This window comes from Pagrus pagrus, assembly GCF_965226575.1.
Source record: "Pagrus pagrus genome assembly, chromosome: 21".
NCBI classification, from domain to species: Eukaryota; Metazoa; Chordata; class Actinopteri; order Spariformes; family Sparidae; genus Pagrus; species Pagrus pagrus.
In genome coordinates this window covers 16,581,642-16,607,325 of record NC_140208.1, presented here as the reverse complement: position 1 = coordinate 16,607,325, position 25,684 = coordinate 16,581,642, and the positions used below count along the sequence as shown (strand labels likewise).

Here is a 25,684-nt window from a genome sequence, read left to right as displayed (position 1 = left end):
CTATTTCTGGGGGGATAACTACATATATTCTAACACTAATACTTATTATACAAGCATCTTCTTTCTACTCTTAATAATTGCCAAATATTTTAACAGTTCATTTAAAGTAACTGTCACCCAACTGGGGTGACATCTACACTTATCCCTACAGCATACTGGTAAGTTCAAAAGCAAGAAAATAGCATGATGAAATAGAAAACCAGTGGCTCTAAGTCATTTTCTGACTATAACTGATCAGTTAAGTAAATCTGTGTTTAATGCTTCTATATCTCATTGAGATTACTCAAGTCTAGCAATGACATTTGAGGTCTATTAACTTACGTGTGTTGGTGTCTGTGAGTGCTGCCACAAACTGCAGGTACTTCTTCATAAGTGTAGTCTGGTCCACCACAGTGGGGCTTGGCGCAGGCACAAAGGCCATGGTGGCCGCTGGAACAGACTGCACTTTTGTGGTGAAAGGGGGCAGACCGCAGTCTGCACAGATCTCAGACTGATATCATGAACACTGGAGGGATGAGAGGAGATAAGAATTTCGCTGTTGTTAATATGAATTTAAGAAGAAAGCGTTGTTAATCTGCAGACATGAATGTCATAGTTTCTCAAACTTTAGGCAAAAATCAGCGTTATCACGGGGAATTTACTGTCTGACAAACAACCAGGTAACAGACACAAACATGCCTCTTTACGGGCGCACAATGATGACATAATCAACTGCTGCAACTAGCACGATTTGTACACTACGATAGAAATTTCTGAATTAAAAATGGGGTTTTCGGCATCAAAATGAGGGCAACTGCATTGCTAAGAGGTCAATCCGTGCATGGTATAAACCCGCAAACGGCACATACAATATTAATTTCCCAAAACACCTTGGCAACCGTTAGCTAATAAGCTAGCTCTCCCAAAGAAAGAAAGCGCTCGCGCATCCCCTAACGTTAAACTCTGTTTGAGACTAAATAAACACACTCCACAGGGACAAAGCATCCTTTTTCAGACGCAGACCTGTTTAAAAGCTAGTCGCACACGAGAGGCCGGAGAAAACAGCTAAGATTTCGCCAAAGTTTAAAAGAAAAATTGGACCATTTGCACTTACCAAGCACGACAGACAGGAAACTGTCGCTCTGTATCCGCCGCGCTCGCGGCGCTGCTCAGTACTTGCGACCGGTAAAAATGTGCGATATCCCTCCGCGAAGTGCATTTCATATTTTCTCGATGAATGCATGAATACAGTCTCGTAATGTTTGCTTTACATGGATATATGCAGAAAAACTATATAATCGGTGTTCCGCTCTGTAAAAATAGGGTTTATTAATTAAAACGTTTTATTCTAGTACAGGCGGAATGATACACAGTGAGAACCAGTGGCTATAAGACCATCGTTTTCGATGGTCTTCGCTTTCAGGGTTATCAGCGGAGGAAGTAAATTTGCGGGTAACTGCGCAGCATCGACCTTTTTGGTAGTAGTACCCTGTGTGAGAGGTGTAATTTATGTGCTTGTAGTAATCCATGTAGGCCTAACGCTAAAGCATTCAGACACATATTGCAGTGTTGTGTAAACTATCCATATAGTGCATTAAATGTTTGCTAAATTGTGAATTCAGCCAGCAGTTAGTGCATGGGATTTACAGAGGCAACTTCAGCCTGTAGTTGTGTTATTATCATTTCGGTTTGTTTACATTTATAAGATATACCTAATGGCTTTATTTACAGTAAACAAAGCATTTACTGATCAACTATAAATTAATAAAACTTATAGAAACGTAGAAGTTTTGGGTTGCCAGGTTGTGAGTGATCCATATTGCTGTTGTTTCTTATCCTCATTAATAAAAGTTTGATATCTAACTTTTATAGGTAAGAGGTTATTTGGTTTTAGTGATTGGGTCTTCCTTATGCATAAAAAAAAAAAAAAAAACTTAAAATACAATGCACCATGCTGGAGATGAATTAAAACCATCTCTGGGGCATTTCACAGACTGGCAACCTAAAAAATCTTAATATTAATGGATAATAACTGATGTATGAAGAATTATGGTGGATGGGCCATGAGATATGACACTGGAACATACAGTTGAAGTAGTTAGCATGGTTTGTTTTTACCACAAGATGGCAGCCCACTGAAGGAGACAGCGGGTCTGTCAACTCTCCATGATCTGAGATTTTCACTGCTTACAGTAAAACAAGCGCAATACCAACCCTGTAGAAATAATACAATTAAATACTGAAGTTGGCATGAAACATTACAAACATGGAACTTCAGCATAATTTTTCTTATAAAGATATAATATAGTATAAACTTACATGTTTTTAAAGGAATGAAACTATAGAAAACAGATCTCATATCTTGATTTTGAGAGCTTAGTATTTAATAAGTCTACTGACACAATGCAAGAGGATAGATGTGCCACATTAATACAGGACAGGAGAGCCAGGAGTGATTTATTTGTTCCTTAATTATGTCAGAAAATATTTGAGAGGATGGGTGCCAAAAATGTAGATTTTTAGTATCTTACCTTTCATGATCATTTTAAGGCTCGCTCCAAAGTTTCATTGTCACCATATTAAGGTGCTGTCATGCACACTTCTGTAGTTCATAAATGACAATATGGCAACAACAAAGCTTGACATTTTTTCTCATGATGCTTGTTTTAATGGCTTTGGAATTAATAGAAATGCTCATTATTTATCTCGCCTGGTCTATCAAGCCCAGCTCCTGCTCGCTTGCTTTGTTAATGGGTTTTAATTCATAATTCTGTCCTTCACAGCCTCCCCCTTCATACGTGGACCCACAGGCAAAAGACTGCAGAATGAGATATTCCTTTCAGTGAATGTCGTATATAATGTGAAAGGTAATTTGACAAATAATGTGACATTCTCATTCTCTTTCTGGCTCCGTTCCCTAAGTAATAATGATCTGCTAAAGGATGTTTGTCTCAGGCTTATTGCGCTGTCCTCTTCGTTTCATTAGTGGGTTTTTTCTGACAGGGGCTTTATCCTGAGAGGGGAGAGTGGATGACACACTGGTTCTCCGGCTCTCCAAAAACCACTCATGTGTCCATTAGAATTGTGTTTCCTCAGTGTACTGCTGCGGCTGCTGATGCCCTGATGATGAAGCCAGATCACCCCTGCATTATTTCTCATATTTAAAAAAGTGCACTTTCCTTGAGACTGAGTCTGAAACATCAACAATGCCCTGGGAATCTATTCATGCATCCAAAGTCCCTAATGCATTCATTCTTTTTACCAACATGTGCTCATGTGGTCTGCAAAATAACAGTCTCTGTGAACCAGCAGGTACACATCTGTGTAAAAGACTCTGACAGCTCCCCACTTTGTGAGTGGTTGTTAATGGGAATATTAATTCAATGAGTGTTGTACCCAATGAAATCAATGCTGAACTTTCCATTTCCTGGAGCAGTTTTTAATCAGCTGCGGTTAACGTTGAAACTGGTACGTACCTTTTGTCTTTGTCACCTGGTGACCACACAATAGGTACCATGTCAGCAAAAAATATCCTGTGTCTAACCGAGGGAGGCAGAGTCTGTCACCAATCATGGTAATTGGTTCTCACAGGCTTTGCAAAGCTACCAAACCCTGTGACCAGCGAACTGAAGGTGTTGATGGTCCCTCACTGCTGCCACATCCTGCTCCTGCCTTTCTTTTTATTTTTCTTTCTTTCTTTCTTTCTTTCTTTGTGTAAGAATTTTTGCTTAAAAGATACTAAAACTAAAATTATCAACAGAATGTGAAGAAATAACAGTTCTAATGTTACTGTAGTTAGCATGCTAACCAGCTAGCCACAGCCTGGCCTTCCGCATAAGACCACACCAAGCTCCTAGTCTGGACCGCTTGCTGCGAGGCTAACTGAGCTAACTAGCAAACGACAGCTACAGTCGGCAGCAGCCGGCGGTTACTCTGGTGAAATGCTTCCCCCTGTTCATTTGGAGTATGTATTCGACAATTCTTAAATATTTCACCTTCGAAGGTTGCATTTTGTTCTGTTTAACTCTGCTTTCAAACGTACCAAAACTGAGATGTTTACATTCATTTATCCAAATACTTGAGTATTTCCATTTTACTCAACTTTATACTTTTGCTCGACAACATTTCAGGGGCAAATGTTGTCCTTTTTACTCCACAGCTTGTATTTGCCAATAGTTATTAGTTACTTTCAAGATAAGATTTTAAAGAAAAAACATGTTGTTATCCGATCAGCCTCAACATGAAAAGAACACATCCTTGGGCGATGCATGGCAAGCGGCATCTGCTTGAATGCCATGGAGGACCCAGGGTTTCCAAGCAGAACATTTCATTGTAACAGTATGATTACATGATGATGTTATTCACTTGACCTGTTTTTCCTGTTAATATTGTGGCTGTTCACTGTAAGCTTATACAATACAATGCACTGTGTAAGATTTAACCAGTGGTTCAAATCATTTCTTAATGCAGTGGCTGTTTTACCAGTCTCCAAGATCCTAGGCCAGAGTCTCTTGTTTTGACCCTTGTTCCACTGAATTAAATGCAACCTTCTAGTGAAAACCCAGTGCAGTTACCAAATAATATGTACTGAATTGGCTCTTACACTTTTAAAAATGTACTTATTTAGCCTTTATTTATTCAGCGAGGGTTCACTGAGAGCAGTTCTCTCTGTTTCAGGAACACCCTGATTACATCCACACATTTACACATTCACACCTGGACCTCTTGCGAGATGAAAAAATCCAATTTTTCACTTGTAGTAGAACATTGCATTTCCACTCTCCTGTGCCATTAATCACGTCATGACCTCCACATATTACTTTATGACCTCTCAGAAGGTTCCGGCCCCTTGGCTGGGAACAAAAGTGTATGCACACTAGTTACAACTACCTCCACTTCAACCACTACAATGCCTCTCATGCACTGATGCATCAGGACTATTTAACAATGTTTTTGTAATGTAACTTTTACTTAAGTAACATCCCTGAACGCTCCCTCCACCACTGATTAAAAACATAAAATAAAATATGACACTTTTCATATGAATGTGCTTTAGTTAAAAGAGCAGAATGGTCACAATATAGGACACTGATTGGCTGACAACCAAAGTGATTTAACCAAACCTGATTTTGGAAATGTTTTATTGAGATGAGTCAGTCACACCATCACATTAGTGCATCATGCTGATGTGATGCACTGATGTTAGTTAGTCTGAAACTGCCTGTAAGACTGGCAGCCTTTAACAACAGTAAAAACTTTGCATGTAATAACTTGTATAATTTATTGACATGTCTTTATTTGATCATTTATTGAGAGCAAATAAGACTTCCCATGGTCACGCTGTTTCGAATGACAAAATTGAGAAATGTGTAATTAGTGAATAAAACCAAACAGCTTCCACTGCCGTAACAAAGCCCCTGATTGACTGCGTGATTTGGGGCATGGTTGGACGCCATGTTCAAAGCACAGTGGTATGTCTTCCAGTCTGCACACCAGGCTTTATTGACCTTTCACAGCCAAGCAGGCAGCTGCTGCTAATTGTTTACCACCACATCCTGTTTCTTCACTGCTTGGCTTATTGAAGAGACTCACTTGAATCTAGATTGATTTGTCATGTTTTTCACTACTAGGAAACGTGATTCTGGCCTTAAATGGCCTCGAAGCTTCTGTATCTTTTCAAAACGTGCTCATAAAGAACAAGTGTCACACATCTTTTCTTTCTGTCCTGAATTTTAAAGTAATTTCACTGATTTTATCAAGTGATTGTGTTTTGTATTTGTATATTACTGTTTATTAATAATATGACACACACATATATCACATGTGGTCGAGCCTGCACCCATCTCAAAAAAGGTGTATATTACATCTTTTGAAATCAATGTGGCCTCAGTAGATTTGAATTATGACAACAGACATAATTAAAAACAAGTCCCCATCTACTTCAGCTGTTTAGGAGCTCTCTGTATCTTCTAAGCTAAAAGCGTGCACCCCGTCTGAACTTGGTGCACAAGCCTGACTGCATGTCAAGGCTGTAAATGACGTCTTTTCAAATCAATTTGCGATCTCTGAGCTTCCTAAGACTCTGATTACATTGGAAAAGCTGCATGGAGCCATGCAGTCATGGGTGTACAGTGTGAACAGGAGGGGGCTGAGCACAGAGCCCTCGGGGGCTCTGGTGTCGAGCACAAAGGTAGAGGAGGTGTGACTGCCAATCCGAACTGTCTGGGGTCTGTTTGTGAGAAAGCTCCAGAAATGTATGTGGACTACAAAACTCGAAAAAAATGTGATGAACACTTACAGCTTACATAAGAGAGATATAATATAGAATAATAACCATGATACAAACACATTTGAAAAGTGTAATGGTTATACAACAAACGGAGTAAAACATGTAAACTAGAGCAATATAAAAAACAGCTTTTAAGAAGTAACTTCACAGATACAAGTGCTGGTGCTCCTCACAGTCCTCATTGCTTAACTAACTTTCAGCATTAATAAATAAACAAATGTTCGACCCACCTGGTCGGTGACGTCAACCTACTACAACCAATCAGGGAGCTCCCACTGACACCTTTTTTGGTAATCCTCTTTCCTAAGAGGAGCTGTCCGATCAGCACCACACTACGCGCTCTGTTTGTGCCAGGAATAGTCCCAGTTACAAGCCACATTAACAGGGCTTACAGGGAGAGAGAGTCACCCCTGATCCGATTTTCTGCTCACAATTTTCTTAATTTCGCTGCTCAGACATGGCCTCGTAGAAGTTATACCTGAGTTTTTTGGGTAGACCTATTTTGGGGTACGCTTTTACGCACTAAAAGTTGAGGGTGGATTACGTTAGAGAGAGTTTTAAGGGTTTAATGTTTGGCTTTTCACTTTCCCCTCGACTTTCCTTGTAAGGTAAACGCCGCTATGTCTTCACTTTTGTACGGATTGTTATGTTTGTGCGCGCTGGGCTGGAGTCAACTAGCGAGCGGCCAGCCGGACGATGGGAAGAGGTACATTTGCCGGGCAGTACCCCTCAGCGGCGACGCCAGCTGCCCTGTGACACTCTTACCCGAGCTGAACGCCGGGAGCCAGGAAGAGGAGCTCAGGAACACGGTCATGCAGCTTCGAGAGACAATTTTACAGCAGAAGGAAAACATTTCCAAACAACTCGGCACCATCAACGAGCTGACCACCAAGCTGTCGCTCTGCGCCTCGGCCACCGACGACAGGAAGTACGACAAGGCGGGTAACTGGGGTAAAGAAAAGCAAAACACAATGGGGGATGTTCCCAGAGATCCGAATGACAGCATCGAAAGTCTTGGGAAAACCATGCAGGGGCTCAAGGACCGGCTGGAGAACTTGGAGGTAAGTCGGCGCCAGTTGCGCAAAGCGAACATCCTGTGCCACAGCCATGCGTAAGAGCACTGTTTGATTCTCGATACGGATTTATAGGATTACGACACATTGTCGACTCACTGCTCAGCAGTAGACTAGCACCTCTGAGAACCATTATAGTGCCCGTAATGGAGATCAAAAGCCTGTCTGTAGGAAATAGATTGATTATCTAACTGACCTTAAACTTTCTATTACGCACGACATATTTTGTGATAGTAAATGCTTTAAAGGGGCTCCATGTAACAATTTGTAGCAATTTACATGTATCAATAATTTAAATTAAGACCTTCCCCGTCTCTTGTTTACCTATACAAGGCTATGGACGATTTTTTAAAGTTGCTTAATGCTGCTGGACTGTGGATTTCTTTGTGAAAGACTCGGGTCGGATTTTCCACTACAGTCCAAAGGATGTGACTTTATGCAATCCTCCAGTGCCCCTCTCCCGTCTGCTTACAGAGAGTAACAATATAACCTTAATTTAGAAATTGAGTCCAACAGTTGGCTTCCAGCACAACGCAGAAGTTCCACAGAGCCCCTTTAAAGTATCAACAATGTCCTACCCACAGTCTTGAAATGGTGTTTTGCCAAATGTTAGTGACCCAGATTGTTTATTTCTATTCACTGATTGTAACTCTTATGCATTATGATTTAAAGGCAAGTGCTGGGATTTGTTTTTTGCCACAGATAACTTTCAAAATAAGAACAGGATTAGAAAACCAACCAAAAGAACTTCCAATGTTTCCAATCCTGAAACCACATTTGCAGGCCTGTCACTCACTCATCGAGAAGAATGGCAACTTATAGAGCGATGCTGTAACCCCTCACTTGCAGCTGTCATTGTCCCTGATCACCTCTGTGCACTTCCTGTCCATCCATCCCTTAGCAACATCAGATGCGGGCCAATGTATCGGGCGCCTCGTTCCCCAGCGAGCTCCGAGACCTGCTGCAGCGCCGGCTCGGGGAGCTGGAGAAGCAGCTCCTGAAGAAAGTCAGCAACCTGGAGGAGGAGAAGAGCATGCTGTCCAACGCCACGGCCGCGTACAGGCTGAAGACGGAGAGCACGCTGAACGCCCTGGTGGAGAGGATCAGTGAGCTGGAGAAAGGTAATGCAACACATCATCATACCTGTTCAGATAAAGTCAAAACAAAAGAGGAGAGGATTGGATAAGTCACCTTGAATTGCAGAAATGTGTGAAGGTGGGTGGCAGCCAGCACTTCCAGCATATAAGGAAACTGGAATATGGTGCTGCATAAGGGAAAACACTTGAGAGTATATGAAGCATGCATAAATCTATTAATAAAGAGGAGAAAGAAGAAGGCACTCATGGGAATAAAAGAGTAAAGAGGGTCTGATGAGACAGAGAACAAGGCTGCACATTTCTTGCAAAGGGACCTTTGTTAAGGCTCTGTCTGCGTATTAACATAAAGCTATGTGGTGCTGTTGTTTCTTCACTTTCACCCCCTGGCAGCCATTATCAAGTTGATGGGACACCTCTCACCTCTCCCTCCTGATACTTTTCTCTCTCTCTCTCTGCCTGTCTCATTACAGGTGGAGGAGACTTCAAGTCCCCAGAGCAGTTCAAGCTCTCCCTCCCCCAGCGGACAAACTACCTGTACGGCCGCATCACCAAGAGCCTGCCAGAGATGTACGCCTTCACACTCTGCATGTGGATCAAGTCCAGCGCCAGTCCAGGCATAGGGACACCCTTTTCTTATGGTGTACCAGGACAAGCGAATGAGATCGTGCTGATCGAATGGGGCAATAACCCAATAGAGCTGCTCATCAATGACAAGGCAAGCAGTTTCTGATCACCTTAACCTACTGAACCTGTGGGATATATAATAAAATGATAACTGACAAATTGAACAGAACAAATAATACATCTAACAACAGGAGCAGGGAGAAGAAAAACTTGTATTTTCTGCCCTTCACCTTTTCTTAAAGGTGCAGCATGTAAGAAGTGACCACCTGTTGAATACATACTCAAAACAAATAGGGGGCAGGCAGCATATCGCTATGCTAACTGCTGCAAACTGTAGCTGCTGTTAACTAGTTAGCACGGTTAGCCGTGCAGCTAGCAGTCTGGTTTAGAAGTTTGGAAAACTATGGAAGTGATCTCGTTTACTAGCACACTAGCGAAGGAGCTTTAGACCGGGACAGGATGGGGCTAGCTGGTTAGCATGCTATCTTAAGTATATCTTTGAAACACAGTACATATACATCATAATGTCAGAAGTGTTATTCAGATTCTATTGATAATTTTAGTGTTTTTTTCACCTAAATTTCTTACATATTGCATATTGCACTCAACAGTACAGATCCCTTTTTCCTTACCTTTTCCTTTTCACAAAACATATAAAGATTCAGCAATTCAGTCATCTTAACATATACAGTATGTTACTTTGAAAGTCCATAATGAGTCCAACAGTGTTATAGGAGTGCAATGCTAAAGCAGTGGACTACTTTTCAATAATTCACAGATCTCATTAATATATAAATGAAAATGTTTTGGGCCCAGTACCGACCCCTGTGGAACTCCACATTCAACCTTCTTAAACTATAAATAATCCTCAGTTTACTGTTCAGATTGCTTTCTATTTTCCAAATAACTTCTTAACCATTTGTGAATGGTGCCCCTAATACCATAATCCAGCAATTTTGATAATAACAAAAGGTGGTCTATCGTGTCAACTGCATTTTTTAAATCAATAGATACACCACTGTGTATTGCTTACTTTCCTTGCTCCACTAAATCCAATCCTTCTGTATGTTTGTCAGCCATCATACACTTTCTGCTTTCGTTCAACAACCATACCATACATGTGTTTTATATAAGCAATCCGCAACTAAGTACATCTTGTTTGGACCACAGGTTGCTCAGCTGCCTCTGGAGGTACGTGATGGAAGGTGGCACCACATCTGCATCTCCTGGACCACACGGGATGGCCAATGGGAGGCTTTCCAAGACGGTGAAAAGCTGGGAACTGGCGACAACCTGGCGGCCTGGCACCCCATCAAACCTGGAGGAGTCATCATCCTGGGGCAGGAGCAGGTAAGGAACGCCAGCAGGACCCTAAAGTCTCTAACGAAATTAGAGATTAGACTTCGAAGTGTTTGACGAATGCTTGTTGTGTTGTGTTTGTTGGGTTAGTCATTAATCTAGCTCCTTTGTCATGATCAAAGAAAGCAGCCACTTACCAGGAATTACATCATCAATGACTTCTCTTCTTTATAAAGTGACATTGGGTTTTTTTTTCAACATGGAAGAGACTGAAGAAAACTAACAATGCACCAGCAACCAAAGCCAAACACTTCAAAGTGTAATGTCAAGTAGTTCTACTGATTAGCCGAGTTATTTTTGAAGCATCTTTGACAACTGCAAAGTGAATCACAGACATGAATCAGCATTGATAAGGAGGTGGCAGGTTATCATGACAAAACAAAGACAACAGTGAACTCCCCTCACATGCTGACGTCTCCCTCTGAGCCAATCAGCTCTGAGGAAATCAATTCTAGCTGCATGACTTAACACAGGAGTATGAAAAACAGCATACGGCAAAATCAAATTCAATCGTTTTATTATTATTTTTTAACAATCAACTGGTCAAAGTTTGCAGCTAAAATATTTCAACATCTTCTACATTGATTGTCATCAACCTTTGTACCGACAGTCAGGGTTTCTAGATGATGTGCCCTGATGATGTTAGTGCACAATGAGGTTGACATTTGTGGTTTAAAAGTCCAACATTATGCTCATTTTCAGGTTCATACTTTTGGCTGCTGCAGCACCTCTATTCACCCCCTGGCTGAACGCTCCATTTTAGTGCCTGCTCCTTTAAAGCCCCTCTCCTGAAAAGCCCACTCTGCTCCGATTGGTCAGCTCTCCCAGGTCTGAGCAGGCACTGTGAAAGCTGACGTGCTCTGCTGACGTTTTTGGTCCAGACATTTATGTCTCCCTTTGGATAAACTGAAATCACATGACCTGACTTTAGGAATATGTAGCTCCATCATCATGTACAAATTGTAATTTGGTTTTACAGCCACACCTGTACTTGTAGTTCAATAAAAATTACCAAATGTTAGCATGCTAACATGCCAAACCAAAATGGTCAACATGGTAAACACCTGCTTCTCCTTTTGTGCATGTTAGCATGCTAATGTTAGCTTGCCTAAGCGCAGCTTCACAGAGCTGCTGGCATTGCTGTGGACTCGCATTGTAATGTAGGATTCAATGAATACTTTGAAGATGTGATCACAGTTTAGACGGACACTTGTGTATAAAATGGTGTGACATCAGCCTCTTTAGTCTTCTTGAAAATGAACAAATTAAATTTCCATGAACTTAATCAAAATCCAGTCAGCGTCACCTCAGATGTTTCCAGACATTTACACAGTTTTAGGTTCTTCAACATTTGCAGCATCAAACAGAACAGGGAATAAACACACTTTACATCCATAAGTTTAATGATTAGTCCATCCATATTCCCACAGACTGCCTCCTCCACCTCATAAAGATAATTACCTCCGATGATGTTGTTGTTGGTGTTGTTGATGCTTTTGAAATTTGCATCCTTCGTTTATGGCCCTTACAGGACGTGGTGGGCGGGCGATTCGACGCCGGACAGGCTTTCGTGGGCGAGCTGAGTCAGGTTAACATTTGGGACCGCGTTCTGAAGCCGGTCGAGGTCCAGTCTATGGCTAACTGCAGTTCTTATGTCCCCGGGAATGTGATCTCCTGGCTAGCGAGCAACGTGGAAGTGTTCGGGAGGGGAGCATTCAAGCGACCCTTGGAGATGTGTCAGGAGCGACTGCCCAATGCTTAAAACTCATCTGTCTGCCTCTCTTTAGATTAGCTGCTGTTTCAGATCACTCAGCATCTTTTATATTGTCTGCTCTATGACCGTAAGGCTGCTTATGAACGTTGCGTTACATTGATGTTCAACAAATTTATTTTATCTGCTTGGCTCAGAGAGTTGTTTGAAATTTGTGACATGGGTTGGGTTAGATTACTTTAAAATGTCGTGAGTAACTGAAAAACAAATTACTAGAGATGAGCAAGTATCTGTATCTGTTCAGTCAACTAATTTATCTGCGTAGTGAGTGGGGCTTAAAACAGAGGTGTGTGGGACTAACAGGAAGTTGACAATTTAAGCCTGAAATTGATACGGGTTGATCAGAAGTTGCTATATTTGTTATTTATTGGAGAACAATGAAGAGAACAGCCTCAGAATGGAGCTTCAGATCAATGTGTTTGATCACAAGAGTAAGAGAAATGTTTACAGAATGAAAGAATGTTTTATAAACCTGAAAGAAGGAAATTCAGTCAGCTGCCCACTGAGAAATTAGGACCAATATAGACACATATTTCGTGGAAAAAATGCCATTTTAAAAGACATAATCATAAATTTAATCAAGTAATCCTTGACTACAACCTACATCCAATTGTTTTCAAAGGTTATCTGGTTTTATTTTTTGTAATCTGATAACTTAATCCCAATTACATGTAATCCGTTAGAGACCAACCCTGGGATCTGTTAAAATCAAACCTGCTGTAAGCATTGTTGTCGTTTTTGCTTACTTCCTGTCCGTTTTGCAGTGAGCCGTCCCCTCCCTCCTCTATACGTAGCCACATGAACAAGCAGACAGGAGCGCCTCTTTAAGGAGTTCTCTGTCCTGATTGGATGAAGTGAAAATGTATTAGAAATTTTGATAACAAAATATCACTTGTGGCAGCTTTAAATGCCTGCATCAACATGACATAACATCTTCACAATAAGATCCGTGGCTTTGAATGTGTGGACGCACTTTATTTCAAATAGTGTGGAGGCTGAGCAACATCATCAGCTGCTGGCAATCAGGGACAATATTTATTTCTTTACCATGATTAAGGCAATTCAATCTTTCAGTCCACCCACCTCCATGGTTAAAGGTCCCCTCAGGTATTGGTGCTAAGACGTAATAGTCATCCCTATCCCCACACAGTTCCCTCTCCCTCCACACTCACAGGCTTTGAAGTAATGAAAATCCAGTCTAGTTCGGCACAGTCGCACGCATGAAACGTTACTACTGCAAATACACAGAGGTGCAGACTAGCTGTGAGTTTGCAGTTGACATGTGAGTTGGTGTTGCGTGCTGTGGGAGTAGGAGGAAAGATTAGAGGTCTGGCTAATGTTATGTCTGTTACTTAATGAGGAAATGGGCTTAGAGCCAACATCAATCAAACCTCTGATTCTGACATGTTCAGAATGACTGACAGGAGAAGTACAATTTGGCATCTTAGCAGTCATGTGGTTCTGGCTGGTGTGTTGGAGCATGTGTGCAATAAACTTACTTCTCTGGTGGAAACATACATTGATTTAGTTTTCCAGTTTACGTATGAATTAGCACTGAATTAGAAAACTTTACCTTGTTGGGAAGCTTCATTCTCGGCATGCATAGCTGATACCAGTGATACTAGTGAGTTTATCACAGTGCTCTTTTTTTTTAACTTGCCTTTCCTGTTTGAACAAAACCTGTTTAAATGGTGAATCATGTTGAAATATATTCATAGCTTCAGTGTTGTGAAATATTTTTATTTGTGATTTGTAATTTTGTTGCAGTGTCTAACCAAGCATTCAACAGAAGATGTAACAACGATGATAAGACTTGTCAAAAAAGGTGTTTTTAAATGTAAATTTATCATTTGTATGTGTAGTGTGATTTTTTCATTATTTAGTTTTTTTATGTAATCTCAATTTTAAGCACATGAATGGTCTTAATTCTTTGTCAACGTGTCTTGTGGCCTTCTGGAGAATTAAGTGCCATTAAATGTTTTGTAAATGTTGACTTTGCCAATAAATGAAAATGTGGAAAATAAAGAAAATGACTGCTGCAAAAATGTATATGTAAATGTCTGTATTTTATCTGTCAGCCACTACATTGCAAGTTTCCTGTTAATCAGCACATTTCCTGTGCATCATTTTGGTATTTAAAGCCGCAATATGTAAGTTTTTTTGTTGAAAACGTTCAATTCTCTACACAATGTGAAGAAAAAACATTTTTAACATCATTACATCTTTTTATTGTATTACAATGTTTAGCATGCTAACCAGCTAGCCCTGGCACTTCCGGGTTCAAAGCTCCTGTGCTTGCAGTGTAAACACCTACACTTTCTCCGTGCTCCGCGTATCCAACCTGGACTGCTAGCTGCACGGCTAACTGAGCTAACAAGCTAACGACAGCTACATTTGGCAGTGGTCAGTTGTTACTCTGGTGATATACTGCCCCATATTTTCTTTGTATGAATTCAACAAGCGGCCAATTTTTACATATTGCGTTTTGATGTGATGACGTCTATGTTCTATGTTGGTCCCAGTACGGACCACTAGCTGAGCTAACTAGCTAATGACAGCTATAGTTACCAGCAGTTAGCAGTTACTTTAGTGATATGACCCCTATTTGTTTTAAGTATGAATTCAACAGGAGGCCAGTTCTTACGTACTGCACCTTTAAGAGTCATGTGAAATAAATCAGAGCTGTCTAAGTACATTAATTAAGCCGAGTAGTCGTTTAAGCATATGGCCGATAAAATCACCTTGTTTCTGGTTAGCAGTGTTTGGTCAGTCTGTTCAGGTGACACATGGGCAGTTAATTACACAGAGCTGAGCAGGATCTTTAGACTCAGATGTCTTGGGTCAAGACAACAACAGGTGTCCTGGGTGGCATTAGCAACGCTTAACAGATGAGAGAGGCCAAAAGGTCACAGGTGGCGTCATGGACACAGTCCCTCATACAAAGCAGCTCCTCCTGACCACATTCTGCTCTGAGAGACATTTTAAATAGGGCTAAAAAAATACATCTGTTTTGAAGGCCATGAAGTAAAAGCTTCAATAAAACCCAGACTCAAAAACATGAAGTTTACCAGCTCTTTAAATGCAAGCTGAACGTTACACTGTATGGGTCTCTGGAGACAGGACTAGAGTTGGTTGCAGCCTTCACACTATGACCTCTTATAAAGTCGTCTAATTAATTTGTGTAATTCACACAGGCTGTTATCCATGTGGCCTCGTCTGAGGACTAAATTTATGTTGCACTACAATGGTCACGTCAGAAGCTGCTTTGTTCCTTTCTTCAAAACATGTCATTTTCCAGTGACAGAGGATGCTCTGTATGTTATGGCCTTTTATCTTTGCTGAAATGAAGGAAAAAGCAATAACATAAAAGTCTCCATCAGGCTTTTCACAGCAGAAATCAATCATTCATGGTCATGGAAATGAAAAAAGGAGATGTTTAAGGCCATATTGAATCAGTTCATACTTTATTAGCCTGTGGTTGTTTTTTTTTTGTGATGGAGGATGGGATGAAAATGGGTAAAAACAGGGTTGGTTGGTCAGTTGCTCTAACAAATGATCTAAGTAACATAAAGAAGAGGTGTATTGAAGACTCATTCTCACAAGCAAATTACCTTGAACCTAAAGCAGCACACGCTCGGTGTTTACAACAGTAAGACTCAAGGCTTTTCTTTATTTTGAACAAATGTGTTGGTAAATGGGTGGCTGGGAGTATTGGTCCACCACTTTGTTCCAGAAAGAAGAGGCGTGTGATGTCTTGCTCTTACAAGCGAATTACCTTGAAACTGAAACAGCACACAAGTGCAAAAATGTTCTGTAATAATCAGAAAGGGCTCAAATAAAAATAGAAATAACAGAGTGGAAAATGGTTTTCTTGGAATAACTTTTGGTTCAGTCTCATCGTTCACGTAGTGACACTTTCACAATACATCCTCATACCTAAACAACTGAATAGGTTGATTGTCAGTGTATCCCAAAACAATCGGAGCAGCATACCAGTGACACACGCACACTAACCTAACCAGTTTGGTTAGGTTTAAAAAACATTGACCTGCTGGTGAACATAGCGGAGCATTTAGTCCTTACTGAGCGAGATGTTTTCTTCAGGAGTTGGTGGAGACTGAACCAGAGCTACGAGTGGACTCCATAACTACAAATAAACTATAATGTCAGCTTCATAAAGTCATATTGTGTCAGCCATATATTCATATTTTGTTCAGTTGCCCCCAAATGGAGAAAAAAATGGAGAAGTTATTGCTGCTTTAAATACCGTGGTTTTATTTAAGTATTTTAGGCAACACATTTATAATCAGAGAGCCACCAGCTGTTAATCCAATCATTCTGTTGAAAGGCTGATAAATCTACATTTAGTCAGTGTTAACAGAAACAGGAACACATGTAACTAATTCAAATTAATGGCCAAGATTTTAAGCAAGTTATGCTTATAGCCACAAGCTGTTTTAAATTTTGGATGTATTGGAGGGAGCTGGGAAAACCATTTATTTATGAGGTTATTACAGATCTTCTTGCTTTTCCACTGAACGCTGTGTTTTTAGCCAGACAGCAACCAAGAAGAAAAAACACATCAGAAACATTACTAATCTTTTTCTTAGGACTGTTTCGATCGAGCGTGTCAAAGACGCTGTACGCTACAACATGGATGATTTTTAACATGTATCCTCCACTGGATATGTAGCATGGATTTCTAGCCTGATTCTCAAAGAGTTTTGAGATTCCCCCTAACCCCTACATTTTGACACAAGACAGCTTCAGCAGATGTGATAGAGTAAAAGTTAACTAACAGAGTTAAAAGCCATCTGAAGTCTTTAAACACAGCGGTGTTTTAGCTCAAGGTCGATCCCCTGATGGAAATGAAGTGCTCATATTATCACCTGCAGCTCCCCACAGTTTCTCTGACAGCTGGCATTCATCAGGAGACTCACAATTAATAATTTCATGACAACTCAAACAGAGGACAAGCTGTCATAAACACCATCAAGGTGCGTGGCACAAAAATAATTTGACTGACGTCAGCGCAGCTGGAGAAAATTCAAGGATTTTGTTTTGTGTGAGGTTATCCTGTGTTTAGTTCAGTTTTATTCAACATTTTCTCTCCTGACACTGACGTTTTTTTGTCACTTTTACGTCTCTCTGAGTGCAACAACTAATTTTGTCTTTACAGTCCAAAATATAATATAAAGTGCATCTAAGGCTTAATTTTCTGTTGTTGGATGGATTGCAAGGACATTTGATGCATTCACGCTGCCCAACTGATGAATTACAGCCAGTGAGCTTTACATCTGTGCTCTTAAGTGAACATTTTTCTACAACCTTGCACTCTCCTGGATGACTAACCTTTATGATCACTAGTTTTTAATCTGGCACCATCGTCAGGTAAAATTTTCACGTGTCTAATACTGTGGTTTGCAACCAAATAGGTGCAAAACTAATCAGACTTTTGTGTTGAGTCGAAAATAAACAAATTTTAGCATGCTTACGCACCATACACTTGAGTTTGTACACTTCATAAACATTAGTGTGGTAGCATTGTCATTGAGAGATTTCAGCATGCTGGCATTAGCATTTATTTCAAGCCACTGCTGTGCAGAAGACATTCACGGCACAGCCTCACAGAGCTGCCAGCATTGCTGCAGACACTTCCCCGTCCCAAATCCAGAAAACTAAACAAGTTTTTAGTGAAAAGTGACCAAAGAAAGCTTCCACAAAGCTGATACCTGTATGCATACCAAGTACCTTTGCTTTGCTCTGCAGAATGAAGATGCTTGAGCAAGTCAGAGCTGACAACAATTCAAATAAAGTGTTGCTGCTTCAAAGAAATCTTTGAAAACTTAAAAGAAAATAAGGAAAAAGCATTTTTTTTCTCTCTCTTTGTGAAGTTTAATTGGCACTAGCTTTCCAAATGATTGACATCAGACATTGCATGCATTATTTATATTGTTTGCATCATCTACAGTGTAAAAGTATGTGAATATTTTTGTATAATAGCTGCTGAAACAGTGAAGTTTGAGTGAGTGTTTGAATTGTCTTTTGTGTATTTGCTGTTGAGTTTTATATTTAATGTATTTTAAAGGGACAGGCAATGCAAATTAGCTTATGCTACAGATTATGCGGTGCGTGGCACCAGTTTATGCTACATACTTGTCCATATACCAGTAAACAACTAATTAATTAATCAAATATACTGTGACAATAAGTATGTCGTACATAATGTGGCCTATATGTTCAAAGACTCAAACTAACCTTACTGTAAAATGGATTATATAGTTTCTATTTAATTTTTTTCATGTATTTAGCACTAAGAGACATGTACATGTACATGAAACATCTGTAATGTAAAGTAAAGCAAGGTGCAAATTTATACATCAGCCTGAAAAAAAATCCATTCACAGCGTGCTTATATTAACACTCATTGTTTAAACATGAGCTGCACTTGTGCTATTAATTTATTATGAGTTGATTTGAATGTCAGCCCAAGCTCTATGACTCATTAATTGATCACCATTACCTAATTACAAAAATCCAGAAAACATTTGACCTACTTGCTTACTGAACAATAGTGACTCAACCATTCATAACCACAGCTCAAACCATAACCTTAAATACATACAGGTGCAACCAGATTAATTTAAAATGTCATATCAGGTAGACTGGTCATTCACAGCTATATACACTACTCGAAAAGAGATATTGCATTATTGGTGCATATATGTATGTGCATGGATATGCAATGAAAGTGAAATGTGTCACATTATTTAAAAAGTTTCACAAAACACAAAATAAGAATTCAGATATGTCACAGAATAAGTCAAACACTTAAATATCCAAATCTCTAACTAATTTTGAGTCTATAACATGGTGATAATATGGAAGATGAGAGATGTTATTTCTTATGTGATGCCATACTTGTGCATTGTCTTCTCGCAGATACCCACATGTACATGTAGTCACAGTATGCTGGAGCGAAGGCGGTTAAGAGGAGTAATGAGACCCAAAGTCCAGGAGGAGTGGCGCCTTCTCTCCCCTCTCCACGTTGGAAAAGTTAAAAAGAATTGAGCTTTGGCTGTCAGAGTCCTGGTTCTTCATGAATATTGCGTTACCGGAAGTAGCGATCTAAGAAATCCAGAAAAAAGCTTTAAAACACATTTTAGTTCCAAAGTTGCTTTTAGATTACAAAAAAGTTATGAAGAGTTATAGTCAGTCCCATTTCAACCTGACGTATCTGTGCCACACACAGTCTGTTGCTCAGGTGTAATTTATTTCTGTGCTCAGAGAGCCTCCCTGTGGTCACAAGCTGTATTCAAGCGCAATCACTGAAACTCTATAAAAAAGTCTGGACTCTGTTCATCAGAGCGAATGAAAACATACATAAATAAATGATAACTGATGTCACTTTTACCATCACTTTACCAAAACATTTCCAAAGTGCACCTCGCATGCTGTAAACCCAATATTTACTTTCTGTTCCATGTCCTTCATTCAGATCTTATCCCCACTTCTTACCCCTTTAAACCAATGAGTTATATTCAATCATTCAAGCATAAATTCACCCAAAAATGAATTCCTTCATTATTTATTCATCCTCTTGCGAATGGTAAATTATGTGACGTTTCATAGTCTACAAAACATTTCTGGAGCTTCACAGCAAAACAGCGTTGCAGCATTCTCCTAAACAACTGAAGGAGATGGGGACTTGTTTTAAAACATGATTATACAAATGTATTAAAATGCAAGACACATAAAATGGTTTCATGCAGCTCGTCTGGCATAATCCAAGTTTCCAGAAGTACTGAAATTCAAATTGATTTGAAAAGACGTTATTTACACTCTTTTAAAGCTGAAATCTTCAATGTGGTTGCTAAACTAAACGCATTAGCGCACATCCCGTCTGAAGTGGATGCACGCGCTTGAACTTGCATTTCAAGGGTGTCAGTAAAGTCTTTTCAAATCAGTTTTGGATCTCAGGCTTTCTGGTGACTTGGATTAAGCTGGATGTACTGTATGGAGCCATTTTATGTTTGTCTTTTTATACTTTAAAACAAGTCCCCATCTACTTTTTAGGAGAATGCTGCAACACTGTTGTGCTGTGAAGCTCCAGAAATGTTTTGTAGACCATGAAACTTCCCCTGACTTTCCATCAACATAATGGGGAGTTGATAATGACTGAATTTACATTTTTGGGCGAACTCATCCTTTAAGGAATACTCATTATTTGCAAATGAAAGTAACAAATACAGTGTGACTTGTGAGATACAACATTTCTTCACCTGTGATCTGTTGTAATGACGAGGGCGGCAGGCGATGACTGTGATGAAGGAGAAGGTTGCTACGAGAATGGCAGCACATGACAGGACGAAGAACATGTGGGTGTTACCTGCAATTAACACAGAAGCAAACATGCTACTTGTGAGTGTGCAATCCAGGGTTAAAGTCACAGTGAAACAACATTTCAACAATGTCTTATTTGTTTCTAAAGTTGATGTATTTCCATTTGGAACTGGATTTTTCAACAGCGATCTAGTGTCTTAAATGTTCTGACTATTCATATTGGCATCAGAATACTCAGAACAACTTTGTTCCATTGTCTTACATGTAAGATATGATGTGCAGTACATGTGGAAAACATCCCATCTGAAGTGTGTCACAACCATGTAAAAGCATCATTCAGTATCTGGATGATGTGAAATGTCGATGTCTCAGACAATCTGTTACAGCTGCTGCTCTACCTGTAAGTCACACAGCAGAATAGCAGCAACAGAAGTCAAAGACTTCAATACAACGTTCAGATTTACGTATTTTCCTCCGAAAAAGTTGCTGACCAGCTGAGAGAGGCTGACAGTTAAAGCTGTTAATTATTAGCTTTAGCTGGATCACAGCAGCAGTGAATCAATTGAACTCAGGAGTCATGTGGTGAGCAGTCAGATCAATCTGTGCCTGGATTCCTCCATTTTCACCGTCCCCTCCATGTCTGTGGAACTAACGCAGCTAAAAGGCACATGGTGAGTTTTATCTGAGACACCTCATGACAGCTTCTATTGGTTTCAAGAAGCTCTCTGGATGTGGAAAACAACCAAGATTTTTTATTTTATCTTTGTGCTTCAAATGACATAACACCACACACTGAAATATATGGAGGGCTAGTATTGCCTGGTAATTGGCCATAAAAAGGTTTTTAATCTATATTTAATCAGACAGCAAAAAAGAGATTTATCAAAAAGTTAAAACAAAAAAGTATTAAATTAAATTGTTATACCTTCCTGAGTAGATAATTACTGAATTTTCAATTTTAGGTGAATTTATCCTTTAAGCATCCTTTATCCTTTAACTCTTTCTTGACCTGATCCTTTTCTTGCCTACTCTGGTGGCTGTCTTTCTGTCACACCTTCCTCATCGTTGATCTTTTTGTTATGGAAAGTAGCTGTTAGCCTGCAGACATTAGTTTGTGTGTGTGTGTGTGTGTGCGTGTGTGTGTGTGGCCACTCACTGCCTCTCTTGACGTAGAGGCTGAAGGAGGTCTGCAGCTTGCTGACGTCATTGCGGACACTGATTTCCAGGCAGTGGATCCCGATAGAGGTGAAGGTGTGGTTCAGTCGCAGGGTGTTTTCATACAGCATGGTCAGCGTGCAGGCCCCCGACGTGTCCGGCACACAGTTGGGCAGGAAACGCCAGCACACCCACATGGGAGGACTAAAGACACACAAACATACACATACATGATTTACCTGCATTGGCCAAATACTGAATATAATTTCATATTAAAGGTGCAATATGTAGGAATTTTATTTGCTTGCTGTTCTGTTAATATGCTGCCCCCTCTTTGCTTTGGATAAATTAGACAGGAAGCCTATCCTTCTGTCACCTTTAAATATGAGAGAAGGATATTCTTTATCGTAATGATAATAGTTTAGCATTTCTTTCTTGTATTGAGAAAAAATGTCAGATTTAATTGGGAGTGTTTGTTTCTCCGTAATCAGGATAATCTGTTGTTTTTTTTATTGCAATTAACAGAAAATTTGAAAAAACAAAACAAAGTGCAGCTTACCTTCCATCGACATGGAAAGCCAGATTGGTGTTCTGAGAAACCTCATAGTCTGAAGGCCCCCTCAGCTCGATGTTTTTAATGACATCTACAGAATAATTTCAGTTATTAGTCATTTCATCATTTTCTAGGGTTGGTTTAAGCACGACTGCACTTGGAAAGACACGACATGTATGTTTATATGAATCCATTTTGCCTACTAAACATCTAATAGCAGTTAAACAAGATAATTTCACAATTCACATTTAATATCTAAAGGCACTTTCTTTGATTAAAGGTGCAATATGTAAGAATTTTAGTTGGAAAAAATCACTAGAACAGCTCTGACATTAGATATACTTAAGTTAGCATGCTAACCAGCTAGCCCCGACCAAGCCCGGAAGCAGTCCCCTGGTTCTCCAAACATCCAGTCTGACTGCTAACTGCACAGCTAACTGAGCTAACTAGCTAACAGCAGCTAAGGTTTGCAGCAGTTAGCGGTTACTCTGGTGATATGCTACCCTGTATTTCCTTTGTATGAGTTCAACAAGTGGCCAATTCTTACATATTGCAGCTTTAAAGGTAGAATTTTTTTTATTTAAAACAATATAAATTAACTAAAATTTGTGTAGAAATAACAGTTTTGATGTTATGACGTCTATGTTTTTTGTTATTGTTCTGTTATATGTTTTGAGTTTGAATTAGGCAGATGGTGATTTAACAATGTAGTGAAGGAGTAACCTGTCTCAGTCTGCCTCGTTTTATTGACATTCACTGAAACTCAACTGGGAACCTGCGACATTACCTCACCATCTGATCATTGTTATGCATCAAGGTAAAACTGTACATTACAGGGACACCATGTACTTTTGGAATTTTTATATTTACAATATTAATGAGGTAATAACACGAACTCCAAACTGTTTCTATAACTGAATAAACAAGCTGTTCTCAGAGGAAAATAAGGTCCCCAGAACACTGTTTGAAGCTAGAAAGGTGGCAGGGTCCGCCACATATAAAACAATGTAAAACAGTGTGAAAATGTGTTCTCCTTTAAGGTCAGTTTGTTTATTCAGTTTGTTCAGTCATGAAAACAAGAGAGTTTGTTTTTTTAGGCATCAGTCAATAAATATATTTCTCTTCTGATTACATTTTCTTCACCAAAACTACATATTGCACCTTTAAAACTGAAATATTTTGACTCATCTAACTGCAACTATCTGTTCAAACTACAAACCGAGCACTTGGACGTCCATGGAGTAGAAGTCAGTGAGTAGAGGTGCATATTCGGTCACATTCACCCCAACTTTCAGCCGCAGTGTGTAGTTTCCTGATGCTGCGTAATGATAGCGGACCACCGGCTCAGTCCCTTTAATCACCTCTCTGCATCACACATCAAAATATATATGAAAGGCAAAGAAAAGCCAAACATTCATTTATATTTTTTTCAGATAAGGAAAAGTCCACGTACCCGTTCCCTAGGTCCCAGGTATAGTCGAATTTTGCCTTGCTGAAACTCTTCTGGGGATCGAAGAGTTCAAACATGGTCTCGGTGGGAACATCTGAAGCCAGTTCTCCTGTGTCCCTCACATAGGTGGCATTTCCATCCATCTGATAGAAAACCAACTTCCCAGCGATATTTTCTGTTCAAAAGAAATGGTATATTTAGCCGTGACGCCTGCAAGAAAAGTTGAAATGAGAAATGCTGCATGACCTACCCAAATCTGTCAAAGGGTCTGCGGTCTCTGCCACACCCAGGACGGCCAGGAGAAGGAGCATCAAGATCCGGACAACATTGTTTCTGTAGGCAAACATCCCACAGTTTAAAGACAGGGAGCAAAAGTATCAACTATCGTTAATGTAGTAGATGTTAGATGTACCTGTCCATATCTGCTCTCTCCTCTCAGAGGACCTCAAACAGAAGATGTTAATCCTGAGAGGAGGAAAAGGCGTGATGAGGCTCCTTCTGACTGAGCATGCAGATGAGAGCCATAAAGGCTTGAAATTGTCCCCATGCGTTTCAATCATGTGGTTCAGGAAGAACAATCAGCTTTTGAGTCGGAGGCTCTGGCCTGGGTCACATTCCTCTCAGAGATGTGGGACTTATATCTTTCTGAGATATACAGTTTTATCTGAAAGAAGAAATACAAACAAAGTATAAATTTGATAAGGGCGCTGGACACAATTCTGCTACAGGAGACATCCACATGGTGGTGCTATCAACTCAGGAATCGGCCAAAAAGTTTGTTCAAAGCGACTTGTTGCTGGGATTGTTCCTGAATTATGTTTAGAGGAAGTTACCAGATTAAAATACATGGTACCTGTCTTGAAAGGCAGCTCTGGCAGGCTGCACAGATAAATATGTTGAATATAAATGTTATTACCATTTCTTGCTGGCCTATATTCAGATTTGATTGTAAAACTCAGCATATTTTTTTTCTTTCTTTGACTTTTGTCTCTTGTTTTCAGTACGGGGGCCCAAATGACTGAAATGACAAGAGTTCATTATCAATCATCCTTGAGTCCTTAGAGAAGGGTTCAGTGTCACTGCTGATGTTAATCTTAGCAAACGGATCTAAATCCTTACATAACAATGGGATAAATACAGTTTCTTTGTCAGTGTCATTATAAAGACGTCATGCTATTAGCGGTCACATTGGGCTGCTGACTCTTTTTTGATTCATGGCGCTGTCTGGCCTCCTGCTGCCTCAAATAAAAATGTTTCCAGATCCACATAATGAAGGTAGTACAGACCTTAAATATAAATTAAAGAGAGCCCTAGTATCTAATTGGTACTTTGAGAGAGGAGTTGAATCGGTAATTGTCTGACACTGTTACTGTCACCTGTTCCCCCGAGGCCACCAGCTGGGTTAATCCAGCCATGTTTGCAAACATATACAGTATGTTGCAACTAGAAAATGGGAGTACTGTGGTGTATTTTATATTTTCTGGGTCACATGTGTATGTTAAATGTACACATGTACATGGTTGATGGTACTTTACATGGTGTAAGTATGCAGCTTTCACTGAATCAGCACTAATGGCTTTTCAGTTGAAGGGGTTTATCGCCCCCATCAGGCCATGGGGAGTAATGTTTTACAGTAAATGCCAACATGTGACATTTTCACTCAGCCAATATGTAATACAGCTGAGCTCAATATGTCATCATTAAGGTTGTATAAAAACAGCATTTCACATGTGAAAACTAACATGTGGCCCATTCAAGTGTGAGTTTATCATGAACTCAGTGGCAAAGTACATTTACTCAGGTACAAACAGTGTTGCAGCATTTTGCCAAACAACTGCAGCAGATGGGGACTTTTTAACATGTCTTCATTCAGGTTGTATAAATGTGTCCCGTTAGCGTTAGCACACACCTCACCCAAAGCAGATGCACATGTTTGACAGCACGTCGAAGGTGCAGATATATTTTAAAGTCAGTTTGGGACCTCATGTCTT

General features: G+C 39.9%; 3 protein-coding genes across 5 annotated transcripts in view; 1 reads left to right on the top strand and 2 right to left on the bottom strand.

Annotated features, from left to right (window-relative positions):
- Positions 1 to 1,162, bottom strand: part of trrap (transformation/transcription domain-associated protein) — a 79,551-nt gene extending 78,389 nt beyond the window's left edge. For both annotated transcript variants that reach the window (XM_084341897.1, XM_084341898.1), the window contains exons 1-2: positions 1,094 to 1,162; positions 322 to 505 (exon numbers count right to left, since the gene is read on the bottom strand). In XM_084341897.1, coding sequence (XP_084198023.1) covers positions 322 to 421 — 100 coding nt within the window. In that variant the 5' untranslated portion in view covers positions 422 to 505; positions 1,094 to 1,162. The remainder of the gene's footprint in view (positions 1 to 321; positions 506 to 1,093) is intronic.
- A 5,466-nt stretch (positions 1,163 to 6,628) lies between these two features.
- On the top strand, positions 6,629 to 14,202 carry LOC311249958 (neuronal pentraxin-2-like). The gene is made up of 5 exons (XM_084341412.1): positions 6,629 to 7,329; positions 8,243 to 8,462; positions 8,909 to 9,153; positions 10,233 to 10,412; positions 11,953 to 14,202. The coding sequence occupies exons 1-5, from the start codon at positions 6,889 to 6,891 to the stop codon at positions 12,181 to 12,183; spliced, it is 1,317 nt and encodes a 438-aa protein (XP_084197538.1). The 5' UTR covers positions 6,629 to 6,888; the 3' UTR covers positions 12,184 to 14,202.
- A 3,889-nt stretch (positions 14,203 to 18,091) lies between these two features.
- Positions 18,092 to 24,161, bottom strand: tmem130 (transmembrane protein 130). Of its 2 annotated transcripts, XM_084343116.1 has the most exons (8): positions 24,106 to 24,161; positions 23,944 to 24,026; positions 23,697 to 23,868; positions 23,463 to 23,608; positions 22,250 to 22,334; positions 21,692 to 21,894; positions 20,475 to 20,581; positions 18,092 to 19,320 (listed from the first exon to the last, which is right to left on the bottom strand). In XM_084343116.1, the coding sequence occupies exons 1-8, from the start codon at positions 24,111 to 24,113 to the stop codon at positions 19,180 to 19,182; spliced, it is 945 nt and encodes a 314-aa protein (XP_084199242.1). In that variant the 5' UTR covers positions 24,114 to 24,161; the 3' UTR covers positions 18,092 to 19,179. The 2 variants fall into 2 exon arrangements, with proteins under 2 accessions (XP_084199242.1, XP_084199241.1); XM_084343115.1 differs by having other exon boundaries at positions 23,944 to 24,131.
- Between the last annotated feature and the right edge of the window lie 1,523 nt (positions 24,162 to 25,684).

Coding starts and splice junctions, on each gene's coding strand:
- LOC311249958 (XM_084341412.1), top strand. CDS start 6,889: ATGTCTTCACTTTTGTACGGATTGTTATGTTTGTGCGCGCTGGGCTGG. Junction 7,330..8,242: donor ACCGGCTGGAGAACTTGGAG/GTAAGTCGGCGC, acceptor TCCATCCCTTAG/CAACATCAGATGCGGGCCAA. Junction 9,154..10,232: donor AGCTGCTCATCAATGACAAG/GCAAGCAGTTTC, acceptor TTTGGACCACAG/GTTGCTCAGCTGCCTCTGGA.
- tmem130 (XM_084343115.1), bottom strand. CDS start 24,040: ATGTTTGCCTACAGAAACAATGTTGTCCGGATCTTGATGCTCCTTCTC. Junction 23,869..23,943: donor AGACCCTTTGACAGATTTGG/GTAGGTCATGCA, acceptor TCTTTTGAACAG/AAAATATCGCTGGGAAGTTG. Junction 19,321..20,474: donor GTCATTACAACAGATCACAG/GTGAAGAAATGT, acceptor TGGATTTCTTAG/ATCGCTACTTCCGGTAACGC.